Source organism: Perca fluviatilis, chromosome 12 (assembly GCF_010015445.1).
Source record: "Perca fluviatilis chromosome 12, GENO_Pfluv_1.0, whole genome shotgun sequence".
Taxonomy (NCBI): Eukaryota; Metazoa; Chordata; class Actinopteri; order Perciformes; family Percidae; genus Perca; species Perca fluviatilis.
In genome coordinates this window covers 30472798-30487219 of record NC_053123.1, presented here as the reverse complement: position 1 = coordinate 30487219, position 14422 = coordinate 30472798, and the positions used below count along the sequence as shown (strand labels likewise).

General features: G+C 41.4%; 1 protein-coding gene across 8 annotated transcripts in view; it reads left to right on the top strand.

The window, feature by feature from the left end:
• Nucleotides 1–14422, top strand: part of dgkh (diacylglycerol kinase, eta) — an 85772-nt gene that overhangs the window by 56620 nt on the left and 14730 nt on the right. For all 8 annotated transcript variants that reach the window (XM_039818039.1, XM_039818042.1, XM_039818041.1 and 5 more), the window contains 10 exons: nucleotides 4266–4400; nucleotides 6981–7098; nucleotides 7294–7404; nucleotides 8959–9055; nucleotides 10161–10268; nucleotides 11627–11740; nucleotides 12429–12563; nucleotides 12926–13086; nucleotides 13222–13327; nucleotides 13769–13861. In XM_039818039.1, the coding sequence (XP_039673973.1) occupies nucleotides 4266–4400; nucleotides 6981–7098; nucleotides 7294–7404; nucleotides 8959–9055; nucleotides 10161–10268; nucleotides 11627–11740; nucleotides 12429–12563; nucleotides 12926–13086; nucleotides 13222–13327; nucleotides 13769–13861 (1178 nt within the window). The remainder of the gene's footprint in view (nucleotides 1–4265; nucleotides 4401–6980; nucleotides 7099–7293; nucleotides 7405–8958; nucleotides 9056–10160; nucleotides 10269–11626; nucleotides 11741–12428; nucleotides 12564–12925; nucleotides 13087–13221; nucleotides 13328–13768; nucleotides 13862–14422) is intronic.

Here is a 14422-nt window from a genome sequence, read left to right as displayed (position 1 = left end):
AAAGGGCAAATATACAAGAAGTTCACCAAACACTACACAAGACCAATGCTGCAGACTGAGGAAAATGTTGTTTATTTCTCTTCCCATACCCAAATCAGTCAACATGGAGAATCACAACAAAACATGTCCCAGTTTTCATACGGCTACTACAGTAGTGTGCATAACACTGTTAGCTCAGCAAACAACAGACACACATAAAATACTGTATCCAGTACAGGTTACAATTACAGAAACAAAAAACAACAAAAAAAGATCTGAAAATACAGTACAGAAAATACTAGACTTACCTTCTGCATTTTTATAGTGCTTAAACCTGATTGGTGTGTCTACAATTAAGCAATCATGTGTTTGCACACCTGATGGCGGTGTTTTACTAATAGGTGTGGTCATTTGAGAGTCAGTGCTTTGGAATTGCAAGGAAGTGACATCATGATATACTTCTGTTTGTAATGCTGCGTTGCAGACACAATTTTTACCCCTTAAGTTATGACTTCAAGTCATGACTCACGACTTGGTAGCGTTCCAGGGTTCAGGTTAGGCTACCTAATGTTGACGTTAGCTAGCCGCTACCTAAAACGCTGACTTTAGCTAGCGGCTACCTAATGCTGACGTTAGCTAGCGCTAGCTGATACTAGCGATTTCTAGTCGCCGACATATTTTGGGCTTCATTTAATAAACATAACCTGTAGTAGTACACAATCATATGTGCATTGTTTTGATTACAATGTGCGGAATTACTTTACGTTGCCTATTTATGTCTATTTACCGGCATCTGTACAGCATCAACAGGGGGTCACCATTGTTGTTTATGTGTGTGTGACATCAAAAACTGTAACTGGGAGTACAACCATCTGGTAGTAAGTTAGCGGTTTGTCTGACAATACCAGTGTAGAGTGTAAGAGTGTAAGGTTTTGATAATTGTTTAATACTTTTGTATTTCAGTGTGTAAACAATCGGCAAAAACTGTAAGGAAATAGGTGAAATATGACAGCGATTCATAAATTTGGGAACCACTGCAATAGAAGATACAGGATTTAAATGTCGCCACCCTGTGTATATTGCACTCCCTGCACCACAGTAAAACCAGACTCATAGCTAATGGAAAAAAAAGTGCTGCTGACGCATATGATGTTTCCTGTCATAAATAAACTCAAGGATTAGTGCTAAAAGTGCGCAGAGAAACTGTGCTCTCCTGTGATATTCCACCTCCTGCACCAGGCCAGGCTGTCTATCTCTCAATCTTCAGTCTCCACAACAGTCTGCAGCAACGGAGAACTGCTTTAATAATAAATGATTGTACCTGTCGAAACTGTGGTGACGGGACAATATAACGCCTGTGTGTGCCTGTTAACATGTGTGTGTAAAGTAGGCAGCTTTGTGTGTGTGTGTTTGTGTATGTGTGTGTGCGCGACGGCCACAGGATGTGTTATTGTCTTAGGGGCAGAAGTTCTTCCTGTTTATCATGGGGCTGCTTCCTTCCTTCCACACATTTTCCAGCCGTTGGAAGACGAGGAGGTATCAGTCAAACCCTCTGCTTTGTATCCTCTCCTTGTTCCCCTCTTATTGCCTCCTTGCTCCATCCTGACCCTGGATACACACACACACACACACACACACACACACACACACACACACACACACACACACACACACACACACACACACACACAAACCCACACTGAGAAAGTAGAGGATGTGAACAGAAGGGCTTGTTAAATCCAACTTTCACGTAATGTCAGTCTCCCAGTCTGTCAATCTTGCATGTATTCGTTCGCCCCATAGAGGATTCACGTGGTGTCAACATGAGCAATGTTCCGAGGCTGTCATCATGCATTCACATGGAAAAACAGCTGAAAGCTAAAAAGCAGACAGGCAACATGAAGCTATTCTTACTCAGGGGCTGTGGGACTCTACCCAACTAAGCACACACATTTCTTCTATGTTCTACCATGGACTCTAACATTTTTTGTGGAAAAAATGCCTTGGTTACCTTGTTTCAAGCCATTCTAGCGTGGTATAGAAAGCCTGCAGGAAGACTCAGCTTGATTTCTGCCAGTTCTCATTAATATTCAACCAGCTAAGCTGTTTGAATCTGATTGGCTAACAGCTAGCCAATGAGAGCCTGGCTGTCAGAATCCTTTACCCAGCACAACTGGGCGAGCTAATGAATAGTAATGAGCTCAAACAACATGATGTTAGACTGACCAGCTTTTGTAATTGGCCTGATTTCTCCGCTTATTTCTGTTCAGTGGCTAGAGCTGACAGAGGAGGTAGCAGTTCATTTTCACATTCACCACATAACACAAACACATATGGACCTAACATATTTCAAAAAATGCAAGTAAAAACGGTTTTGTATGGCAGGGCACCTTTAAACAACATTCAAAACATACAATTCGCAACATGAACATAACATGCCCCCCTGACAATGGACACACACCACTACTGTTTCTGGTAGAACGCTGGGTTATGTTGTAACCTTGGTTCTCTGAGTGAATAGACTCTCCAGCTGAAGGCCACTCGGAGATGGCCTACAGATCAGAGATCTGAGAGATCAGAGAGAGATCAGTGATTCCACGCCAGCACAGGTGCTTTATAGACCTTTTTCACGGCAGACATGTTGACATGTCATAGTAGGAAAAGCACAGGCGTATTCAAAACCATTACTGATGGATGCATTCCACTTAGGAGAGACCCTGGTATTAAACCATTACTGATGGCTGCATTCCACTTAGGAGAGGCCCTGGTATTAAACCATTACTGATGGATGCATTCCACTTAGGAGAGACCCTGGTATTAAACCATTACTGATGGCTGCATTCCACTTAGGAGAGGCCCTGGTGGCCCTTCCACTTGATGGAATTGAGCCATCGTTAAGGTTATCAGTTTCAGCTGTGTTTTTCCTACTATAACAAGTCAAAATGTCTGCTGTGAAAAAGGTCCATGGCCGAGTCCTAATACCAATGAGTCTAAGACAAGTCTAAGAGACAACAGAAAAACATCTTGAGTCCGGACTTGACTCAAGAACTACAGCGCTGATATGCACATCTTGGAAAATACCATTATAAGCAGTCTTTTTTATCCATCGTTAAGGTTATCAATTTCAGCTTGGCTTTTTTTTACTATGACAAGTCAAAATGTCTGCTGTGAAAAAGGACCATAGGGCATGGCCGGCAAGCCGGTGTGTCTTAAAGAAGTATCCACGTACCTGACCTCAGGGGGATCATCCCTGTGCATATGGAATATGTAACGGTGGAGAGATATTCTCTATGTTCAGGGTAATGTCAATTCAACAGTGTTGAGCTGTGTATGCATAAGATGTTTCAATATCCACTGCCCATGACTGTCAATTTCCTAATAAGGATTAATGTCAAAAATGGCTTTAACTTTTTTTTCATTAAAGTTATTGGTTTGTTTTCCTCCTAGTATCACCTTCTAGTTTTGGTGTGCCCCCTGGTGGGATGAGAGGGTGCTATCACATTAAAAACCGATCATGTCATTGTGTACCCTGTGTATATACAGTAACATACAGAATGAATAACAATACATTGAATAAGATTGAAAAGATTCTGAGGGACTTAAGAACAAAATATAAATAAAATAGAATGTAAAAAGGGTAGGTGTAATAAGAAAATGCTTCAACCTACACATTTTCGGTCAGTATTAGTAATAGAAACGAGTTAAAGGTGCAGTAGGTAATACTTATAAAACTAACTTTCTGTCATATTTTCTGAAACTGACCCAATGTTCCAGTAGAACTACATGAAGCAGGTCATTTACAAAAAAAAATTGGCTCCTCTGGCACCACCGATTTGCAAAAATCCACCGCTCCCTGTTCAGATGCACCAACCGGGGCCAGGGGGGGGTTGTCTAACTGCGTGTCAATCACTGCTCATGCACACGCATTCATTCTCCCTTGTGGGGGGAGGGGCTGAGGAGACCGTTTTGGGCTTTACCTGAAAGGGGGGAGGGACTGAGAAGTTGTCGATGTTAAAATGTAATGGCTAAGTCCTGGATCTTCCCAATCCTACCTACGGCACCTTTAAGATGACACTCTATGAATTAAGGTGTCCCTTTTGTTTAGTTTTTTACCATTTATGTTATGTACAGTATGTGATGTGTATCTATATGATCGAAATAAACTAAACTAAAAACCCTCTATTGTGATTGTCCCGGGGATCCAGGAATATTAACCAAAAAAACAATTTTAATAAGAAAAAAAGCCTTGATAATGATATGATTCTTTCTTTTTTTTCTGTCTCCAGCTGTTAAGAGTCCCTGTTCTCCGACGGAGAGGAGGGTGAGCCGCAGCACCCAGTCCTATGGCTCCTTCACCATCACCCCCTTCACCACCAGCAAGGAGAACCTCCCTGTACTCAACACACGCATCATCTGCCCTGGTAAACACATTTATCAATGAATTGTTTATTTCAAATAATCACTTTCCTAGTGTTGACACGAAACTAAATATTTACATAAAGGGTCCAAGTGTAAATTCATCAACTATATTTTTTCAAGGGCCAGAATTTTTCTAAGCAGACACTCTGGGGGCCGGACTTTGAAATAAGATGAATTTAAAACCTAATACGCCTATTCTTGTTCGAAATTTTCACTTTCTTACTGAATTAATGCTATATTTTTTTTTACATGTATTAGTGTGAGCAAACTCCTAAAAAACATGGAAACTCCATAATGATAACTGGCTGTTTAACTAGAAAATGATCTCAGACTAGGAGGCAGTTCACTGAGGAGTGATGGTTAAAGTCTGTGATTATGGAAACATTATTGTAGTATGCAGTGTCCTGATTGGTGGAAAATGCTTGCAGAAAGAAAAGGCTGTTGTCAGGTAAACATGTCACTGTCAAAGAGGCTGAAGGGAAAAGTTGAGGTGGAAAAGCCAAAAGCCCAGCTTTAATGATGAATGACTGATAAGCAGGCTATGCACTCGTCATGTATGCCTCATTTGCAATGAAAGCTGTTGCAAAATAATACAACCAGCATCATCATCATCAAGAATGAAGAACTCGAACATAACGATCGCGTCATTCACGTGCATATTAAGTAGCCACTTATAATACCTCCATAGATTTACCGCTCCAGCGGAGTTTGGTTTGTTCAGCCAGCAGTGAGGTTCACAAGACTTTGTCCAAATTTCCAGATTCCAGGCAAACTAAGATAAACAGTTAGACTACAAACCGACAGCTATTGTTTTAGCTTGTTTGTAAAAATTCGCTATTTAAGAGTAGAGCTGTAGTTGCTTAAAACAGCGTGGTGGACAAGAGTGGACTGAGCAGACAGAGCAGATTGAAATATCGCTTTCTACATTTTATGCCGGTCTATACAGGTGAGTGCATTGATAAGTATTGGCTTTTTACTCACGAAGGTTTAATTGTAGCCTATTTACAGAAAAGAGACTAGCATGAGTTCATCTGCCCCAGCGGTGTTGGTAACTCTCTCTGTATCGTTCCCAGTCAGGTGCTGCGTGTTTTAACGCACACACATCCCGGCTCAGCTGTGTGTGTTTTAACGTGTGTGTGGAGCTCGGGCATCGTTGTACAGAATCCCGGCATGTGAATAGAGGGGGGCTGGGTTTTTGCTCTAAATGCTTGAAATGATAAATAACAGAATGCATTTTTTCCTCTTTACATTTTGTGAAAAAAGCTTTGGCGGGCCGGATGTGGCCTGCGGGCCGCCAGTTGACGTTCACTGCTGTAGGTATTCCAAATAAGTAGTAAGGGAGGATATATTTCAATTTATTTTCTTTTAACAGACCTTAAAGGTCCAGTGTGTAACGTGTTTAGTTGTTAATTATCAAAATCTGTGTTGCCAGTTCACAAACTTTTTCCTTTTTCATGAATATTTACCACCACCATCAATTCCAAGTATTCCTTTTGGCTTGAAATTTTACATTTGCATTTGCATGAACTGGGGTAGACGCTCCATATTGAAATACGTTAGCCGGTAAGGGACATACAGGACATACTGCTAATGCTGCTAATGGGTATCGTAGCTTCCCGGTCCCCGGCAAGTTTGAAGAAGGAAACATGGAGGAACACACATATTCAAAATCCAAATTTCAGGAACAGGAGTCTTCTTCTTCTTTGCCCAGAAAAAAGAAAAAGGATATTGAAAAGAGCAAGAGACCGGCATCTTCTGAAAAAAGCGTGAAGGCTACCGTAGCTGTAATACGTACTTTGAACTGCGTGGTGCGAGAGAGTTGATTGCGATATATGATCTCAACGCTAGATGGGAGAAATTCCCACACATTGGACCTTTAATGAAACTAGGGCTGTCCTCAACTAAAGAAATTCTCAGTCGACTTACACTCACAATGATTTTGTTGACTAATCGATTAGTTGATTTAATCGAGAGATTAAAACTGAGTTTCTCCACAAAGAATCACGCAAGAGCACCACTTTAAATCACTCTAAATTCAACATGAAAAAAGCATTAAAAAAGGATTGAGAGTAGGGCTGCACAATATATCGTTTTTTTTATCGTCATCGCAGTATCAGCTGGCGCCATATACACATTGCGAAAGGCTGCGACATAGCGTGATAGACACAAAAACAGATTTTTTTTTTTTGTGTTAGTTGAAAGAAAATATCAGTAGAAAACTGCAACACTAAAATGTAACAGTCATTCTTTTTTTAGTGGTGCCTTTATTTTAAATGAAAACAAATTGAACATTATTTCAATTTGTTCAATAAAAGAATGTTGGAAACGATTTCCTTTCATTTGTTTTAAGTCAACAAGCAATTTGTTGTGATGTTGAAGAATTCTGAAAGCAGCAGAAATGCAGAGCTGAGTACACTTTAATGTTATCGCATATCGCATATTTTCCTCATATCGTGCAGCCCTAACTAAGACTAAAAGAAGCGATTAGTCGGGCAGACCTTAGCGAAACACACAAGGACAGGGTCATCAGGACATTTGGCCTGGGCCTTGTGTGACAAATGTGTGTGTTTGTTTGTGTGCAGGCTTGCGGGCAGGTCTGGCTGCCTCCATCGCTGGCAGCTCCATCATTAGCAAGATGCTGCTGGCTAACATCGACCCCTTTGGTGCCACACCCTTCATCGACCCTGACCTCGACTCACTGTAAGAACCGTTTCTCTTTGTGTGTCTCCTCCCATCATTGTCACTGTTTTGAAAATCTGCCTTTCTCTCTCGTGTGTAAATCTATATGTCCACATCCATGTCTCTCTCTCTGTTTGTCCTCAATATATTTGTGTGTGAGCTTCAGTACGCTGACTGTTTGTTTGCTTGTGTGGCGGTTTTTTTTTTCCCACCCAGAGAGGGCTACATGGAGAAGTGTGTGATGAACAACTACTTTGGCATCGGCCTGGATGCCAAGATCTCCCTGGAGTTCAACAACAAGCGAGAGGAGCATCCAGAGAAATGCAGGTGAGACACATTTCTCTTATCCTCAGGCATCTCTCGGCCTGTCAACCAATATTGTCATTGGCAAACAGCCATATTAGGGAAAGTGTTTTTTTTAATCAGTGAAAGCTGCGCCATTGCCTACTTTGCATTTACAAAGCTTTTCTTATCAATCAAGCTATATTTATATAGCACCTTTCAAACATAACTGAATGCAGTTCAAAGTGCTGCACAGTGATTGAAAAACGGAGATTAAATAGTGGATTAAGAGACTAATGCACACGTAGACAAATACAATATTGATTAAAAAAGACTGCTTATAATGGTATTTTCCAAGATGTGCATATCAGCGCTGTAGTACTTGAGTCAAGTCCGGACTCAAGATGTTTTTCTGTTGTCTCTTAGACTTGTCTTAGACTCATTGGTATTCGGACTCGGCCATGGACCTTTTTCACAGCAGACATTTTGACTTGTCATAGTAGGAAAATCACAGCTGAAACTGATAACCTTAACGATGGCTCAGTTCCATCAAGTCTCCCAGTAAGATATTTCAGTGAGTCAGCATGCACAATACCAGGGCCTCTCCTAAGTGGAATACAGCCATCATTAATGGTTTAATACCAGGGCCTCTCCTAAGTGGAATACAGCCATCATTAATGGTTCTGAATACACCTGTGCTTTTCCTACTATGACATGTCAACATGTCTGCCATGAAAAAGGTCTATTGGACTCGCCAGATATTCTCGTCGGTCTCAACCAAGTCCAGCACTATATGCTTTTTTCTAAAGTAACTTTCTCCCTCAAAACAAAACCATCGTTGAAGCGTGCTTGTTCAGGAAACAGGTATTGGTTTGAGTCAAAATCCATCTAGAACGGGCACTGACATTGGTCGCCTGGTATACACCTGGCTGAGTAATATACAGTACCTCAATCATCAAGTATCACTCGGTTTCATTTCGGCCACAAACACAATGTCAGAGAGCACTTTGTACTATGCATTCTTAAAGACAAAGTAATACGTTTAAGAATGGGAATATTTGTTACATATTCCATCGGCAGTCCTGAATGTATCTAAAATGTGTAGTTGCACTTCAGCTTTATGTGACTTAAAGTGCTAATATTATGCTCATTTTCAGGTTCATAATTCTATTTAGAGGTTATATCAGAATAGGTTTACATAGTTTAATTTGAAGAAAAAAAACACCCTATATTTGTTGTTGTTGGGAGTCGCATTACGCAGCAGCGCTAGGTAAGGACTACTAGCCAGTCAGAAGCAGAGTATGAGGGCGTGTCCTGACAGTACCAAGGTAAAGACTACTAGCCAGTCAGAAGCAGAGTATGAAAAAGGAAACCTAATCCCTGTAGGCTATAATCCACTATTAACGCTTATAAACCATTTTAATAAGTGAGAAAAGCTTACTGGCGTCTGTGTGGTTTATAGCTGCACCCCTTCCATCTATCTGTCCGCTGTTAAACAACTGTTCTTTTTAGGGTTTTTAGGGTCCTTTCAGTTAATTTCACGACCCTTTTCCTTTTTCACCACACTGTTAACCTCACCCTCTGTTCCCTCCCACACAGGAGTCGTACCAAGAACATGATGTGGTACGGTGTTTTGGGCACAAAGGAGCTTCTGCAGAGAACCTACAAGAACCTGGAGCAGAAGGTCCAGCTAGAGGTGAAAAAGGGAAAACACATACCTATAAATTGTCACAAAAAAACAAAACAAGTCATGCCATATGTGCAAAGGATCTTGCATGCTCAGGTTTTACTTTGAAACTTTAGTCTAAAAAAAAACATCCACTGGAAATTCTTTAGTCCCAGGCAGCTGAAGGCCGCACCAATCAGCAAACAGCGGGGAGTGATTTTGATGAGGATATGACTCGCCACTTCTCAACACTCTTGAAACCTTATTTAAACATTAAGTGTTGCAGATGTAGGGTGAAGCATGATTCTGCAACCGCACAGCCTATTTCTCACCTCAAATTTATTCAAAACTGATTCAGGAGAAACAACGTTTACAGAAAAGCTGTCACGCTTCTCCAGTCTGAAAATCAGTCATTCATATCCAGAGTGTGCGTGTTAGCTACAGTAGATGGCGGTCGGCACTCCCCCGGTTTGGAGAACGTGACAGCAGTACCGACACGGAAGCTAAGCAATGTCCTGCTGTGGACGGGGGCAGCAGCTAAACACATTTTAGATACCTAAAAAAAATCGATATCAGTTTATGGACACTATATTTAGAACGAATTCAGCGATTTACCTTGTTGTCAGACAGCCCTTTACGACAGGGAACTGAAGCCTTTAACTCTGCTCCCTTCAAAGCCACCAGACTCCTTTGACAAAAACAGTCATTTTACCTCACAGAACACGGGAGTTGCTGCTCTACCGCTGCCGCCATCGGTTAGTTAATTTGATAGTTTTGTTAGTTCCTAACCATTTAAAACACCAAAGTCACACAATAACACAAAGGAGTCTGGTGGCTTTGAAGAGAGCAGAGAAAGATATGCCTAAGACAGCTTCAGTTTCACGTTGTAATGGGCTGTCTGACGGTGGATAAGCACCTCATACAACCCCACTTCCAAAATTCCAAACTATCTTCATGCCCATTCATACTTACATACAGAAATTTGTTTAGATTCAATCAGATACCTAAAAAAACTAAAACAAAGGTAGTAAGATATAATGGATTTAATGTTTCTGAAACCTTCTCCTATAGATATGTATCCTATCCCTGCTCCCTTCACTTACTGGTCTGCTTGGTTATTGTTTGTCTTTCCCAGTGTGACGGCCAGTACATCCCCCTGCCCAGCCTTCAGGGGATCGCAGTGTTAAACATTCCCAGCTACGCAGGCGGGACCAACTTCTGGGGCGGCACCAAGGAGGATGATGTGAGTGGCGTTTACAGAACACCAGATGAACTCTGTGTAATGTTCCATCCTGCTGGACGTTTCCTTAGGTACCGTAGGCGACTCAGATCACCTTTGGAGAGAAGAAAGGGTGGTTTTGTTTTTCCTCCCCAAGCCAATGTCAGCAATTGGTCAGACCACTGGATCAACGCCCCAAACTCTCTCTGTTGTTTTATACTCTGTTGTTACATATGAAAAGGCCGCCTGGATCCTGGTTTAACATGAGCCAGTTGGACTGGAGGTGCAGGGAGAGGGATGGTTCGAGAGATATTTGTGCTTGTTTGTTTAAGGCCCAGAGCACAAGGGCTGCTGAGGGATTAGAGTCACACACACACACACACACACAACCCTTCGTGAGCCCCTGCAGAGGTTACCCTTGGACACACATGCAGTATGTGCATTTGACATTATGTAACTGTTTTGTTGGAGAGGAGGAAGCAGGGAGAGGACATTTAGTCAAAATGTAGTCATTGCATGCACACGAACACACACACACAATCAAAGTTTCTTCTTACTGTACACTTTGACACATTGCATCTAATCTGTAGTTTCACTATCAAACAAAGACTGATAGTTTACATGAAAATAAACATCACTGGTACCAAACACTGATGATAAAGGGAAATAGCTTACTTTTGTCACTGATAAACATGTTACCACCAGTTCAGAACGTTTAGCTTGAATGTGTTTTGGTTTCCATCTAGTGTCCTCGGCCACACATGACAACACATCTGATCATGTTGTTTGACTGGGACAGATGCTGACTCCTCATTGCTCTGACCTTATCACGGGCAGTTTGCTGGCAGAGATCAATACCAGGCTTGTTTGGCCTTTCAGAAACAATTTATTTTCACATTCAGCCTGCATCTAAACTGAGCTGACAGCGCAAATGTCTCCTTTGAGGCAGGTTTTTTTTTTTTTTTTTTTTTTTTTTAAATATACAAATATTGAAGAAATATGGGCTCACAAATCCTCCCTCTCACAATAACATAAAAGGATGTTCGCTGGTGATATTTTATAGTTTTCTTATTGTTAACAAATGAATCAACCCTGCATATCCTGTAGAGCCAAAGCCATTATTGGCATATTTGGCATATGGAAATTGCTTATACTTTTCTGAAATGTACATCGTCAGTAAGAAGAAAAGCATTTGGTAGTATTGAGTATTGAGAGACAGATGAACACATTGTTGGATCTTTTCATGAAACTTATATAATATAGAACACTAGCCTAACCCTTGTGAAATAGATTTAAATGATAGGTTATACAGTACACAGTCAATAGATGCAACATGGTAGCGCACATACAGTTCCTGAATGTCGTCATTGTGTGTCATGTAGATCTTCTGTGCCCCATCGTTTGATGATAAGATCCTAGAAGTCGTGGCTGTGTTTGGGAGCATGCAGATGGCTGTGTCCAGAGTCATCAAACTGCAACACCACCGCATAGCACAGGTGAGAAAACACACACACACACACACACTCAGAACAACATGAAAAGAAATACACATAAGAAGCACATCCAAGGCCTGAAATTAACACCCGAACACGCGCCAAATGCAGGTGAATTTTGCCATTGGCGGGTGATATTGTCGATCTACCTGCCACGTTGGCGGGTAGCCAATGAGAATTAAGTGATTCATTAGTTGCTTTTTGCCACTGTTGTCCGCAATTTCTTTGGTTTGAGCTATAAAAAATTTTTTTTTAAAAGTGGCGGCACATTACTGCGTTAAAGAGGCCAGCTGAAACAAGCAGCCGACAAAAAGATGAGGATGATTCAAAGAAAAGAAGACATTTTAAAACCAAGTGAACAGTGGGCGACAATGGCATGGTTCGTGAATGGCTGATTCATGACAGCAGTACAGAACAAATAAAAAGATTACAAATATATATTCAATGAGTCATTAATTATATTGATTTTGTTAATAACTTGACAGCACTTAAATGTGTATTCTTAACAAGTTCATAAATTATGCATGTGCATTTCCTGTATTTTACCTTTTATGCGGAAACAAAAAATGGCTGGTAAAAAGCCTGTGTGGCTAGTGGATTTTAAAATTCACCTGCCACACTGACTGGTGGCCAAAGAAGTTAACTTCAGGCCCTGAGCACGTCTAATTGAAACCTTTTCTGCCCAAATCAGTGTCGAACAGTGAAGATTACGATCCTGGGTGATGAGGGGGTTCCCATTCAGGTGGACGGTGAGGCCTGGATCCAACCTCCTGGAGTCATCAAGATCCAGCACAAGAACAGGGCTCAGATGCTCACCAGAGACCGGGTGAGGAAGAGGGACAGAGGGGAAGTAGGGCCAGGCTTTGAAGCAAATTAACCATACCGGACAAACGGTGGAATTGCAACTCACGGCCCGTCATATGAGGCCTTCTGGCCCAAAAATACTTGTCTGTAAATCAGTGGATCCTATGTTTTGAGCGTCACAACCCCCGCAAAGTGACTTGTTTGACTATCAGAATTTGATCCATTCGGCCCGATAACATTTGGAAAGTCTAGTCTAGAAGAGCCGCACGATTAAATCATTTAATCCCTATTCAAGTAAGCGGAGCGCTAAACCCGGAAGTATGGACAAAGCTTTAAAAGAATTACTTCACATGATATGTACTCATCCTTTGATTTTTCCTGCAGGCGTTTGAGAACACGTTGAAGTCATGGGAGGACAAGTTGAAGTATGATAAGCCTCCTTTGCGGCCTCACCTCTACCCACAGCAGTCTGTGGATCTGGCTACGGAAGAGGAGGCCGCCCTGGTGCAGATGTGCGCCCGAGCCGCTGAGGAGCTCATTACAAGGTAAACGTGTGCTCCCAAGAATATCAGGTCCGCTGGCTTTACAGATATGTACGTAGAATCCAGGAAATCACCGTTTTCTCTTATGTTGTTTTATCCTGAATGGTGCCCACTGACATGTGCTCTGTCCAATGACAGGATATGTGAGGCTGCGAAGACCAATGGGCTTTTAGAGCAAGAGCTGGCTCATGCTGTTAACGCCTCGTCTCACGCCATCAACAAAACACACCCCAAGTTCCCAGAGGTTTGCTGTCAACACGCATCACACAACATGTGGAGGTTTTCAGTCAGGTTGCTGTCATCAGCAGCATTTTAGAGTTGAAGACAAGTTTAAACCCAACAGGTTTCCTAAACCTGTGAATGCTGTGTCTAAATAATCAGCAGTTTGTGTTTAAACACATTTAGATGTATATATTTTTAAACAATAATATCTCTATGCATAGTGTTACAGACTAATGCTTTAAAAGGTGTCACATTTTCCTTTTACTTTTTAAAAAGAGTTCTTGATAACCTGACAAACTGAAATGACAAACCATTTCAACCAGTTTCGACCTGAAGCGAAGCTATTTTAATGTTCCAAATAAGAAACAGCTTCCAGAATTGTAATATAACGTATGCTTGCACTGCTGTGTTTGTTGTGGGATGTGTGAGATGAGACTAAATAACTGTTGTGTCCCGTTTCCAGAGTCTGACCAGAAACACAGCTATAGAGGTGGCCAGCACTGTCAAGGCTCTGTACAACGAGACCGAGTCTCTGCTGTTGGGCCGAGTCTCTCTGGTGAGTTACTATGGAGACTTTATCGCTACATTCATTACTTTCTTATACTTTTTCTCCACATTATTTAAAGGTCCTATGACATGCTGCTTTTTGGATGCTTTTATATAGGCCTCAGTGGTCCCCTATTACTGTATCTGAAGTCTCTTTTATATAGACCTTAGTGGTCCCCTAATACTGTATCTGAAGTCTCTTTTATATAGACCTTAGTGGTCCCCTAATACTGTATCTGAAGTCTCTTTTATATAGACCTCAGTGGTCCCCTAATACTGTATCTGAAGTCTCTTTTATATAGACCTTAGTGGTCCCCTAATACTGTATCTGAAGTCTCTTTTATATAGACCTTAGTGGTCCCCTAATACTGTATCTGAAGTCTCTTTTATATAGACCTTAGTGGTCCCCTAATACTGTATCTGAAGTCTCTTTTATATAGACCTTAGTGGTCCCCCTAATACTGTATCTGAAGTCTCTTTTATATAGACCTTAGTGGTCCCCTAATACTGTATCTGAAGTCTCTTTTATATAGACCTTAGTGGTCCCCTAATACTGTATCTGAAGTCTCTT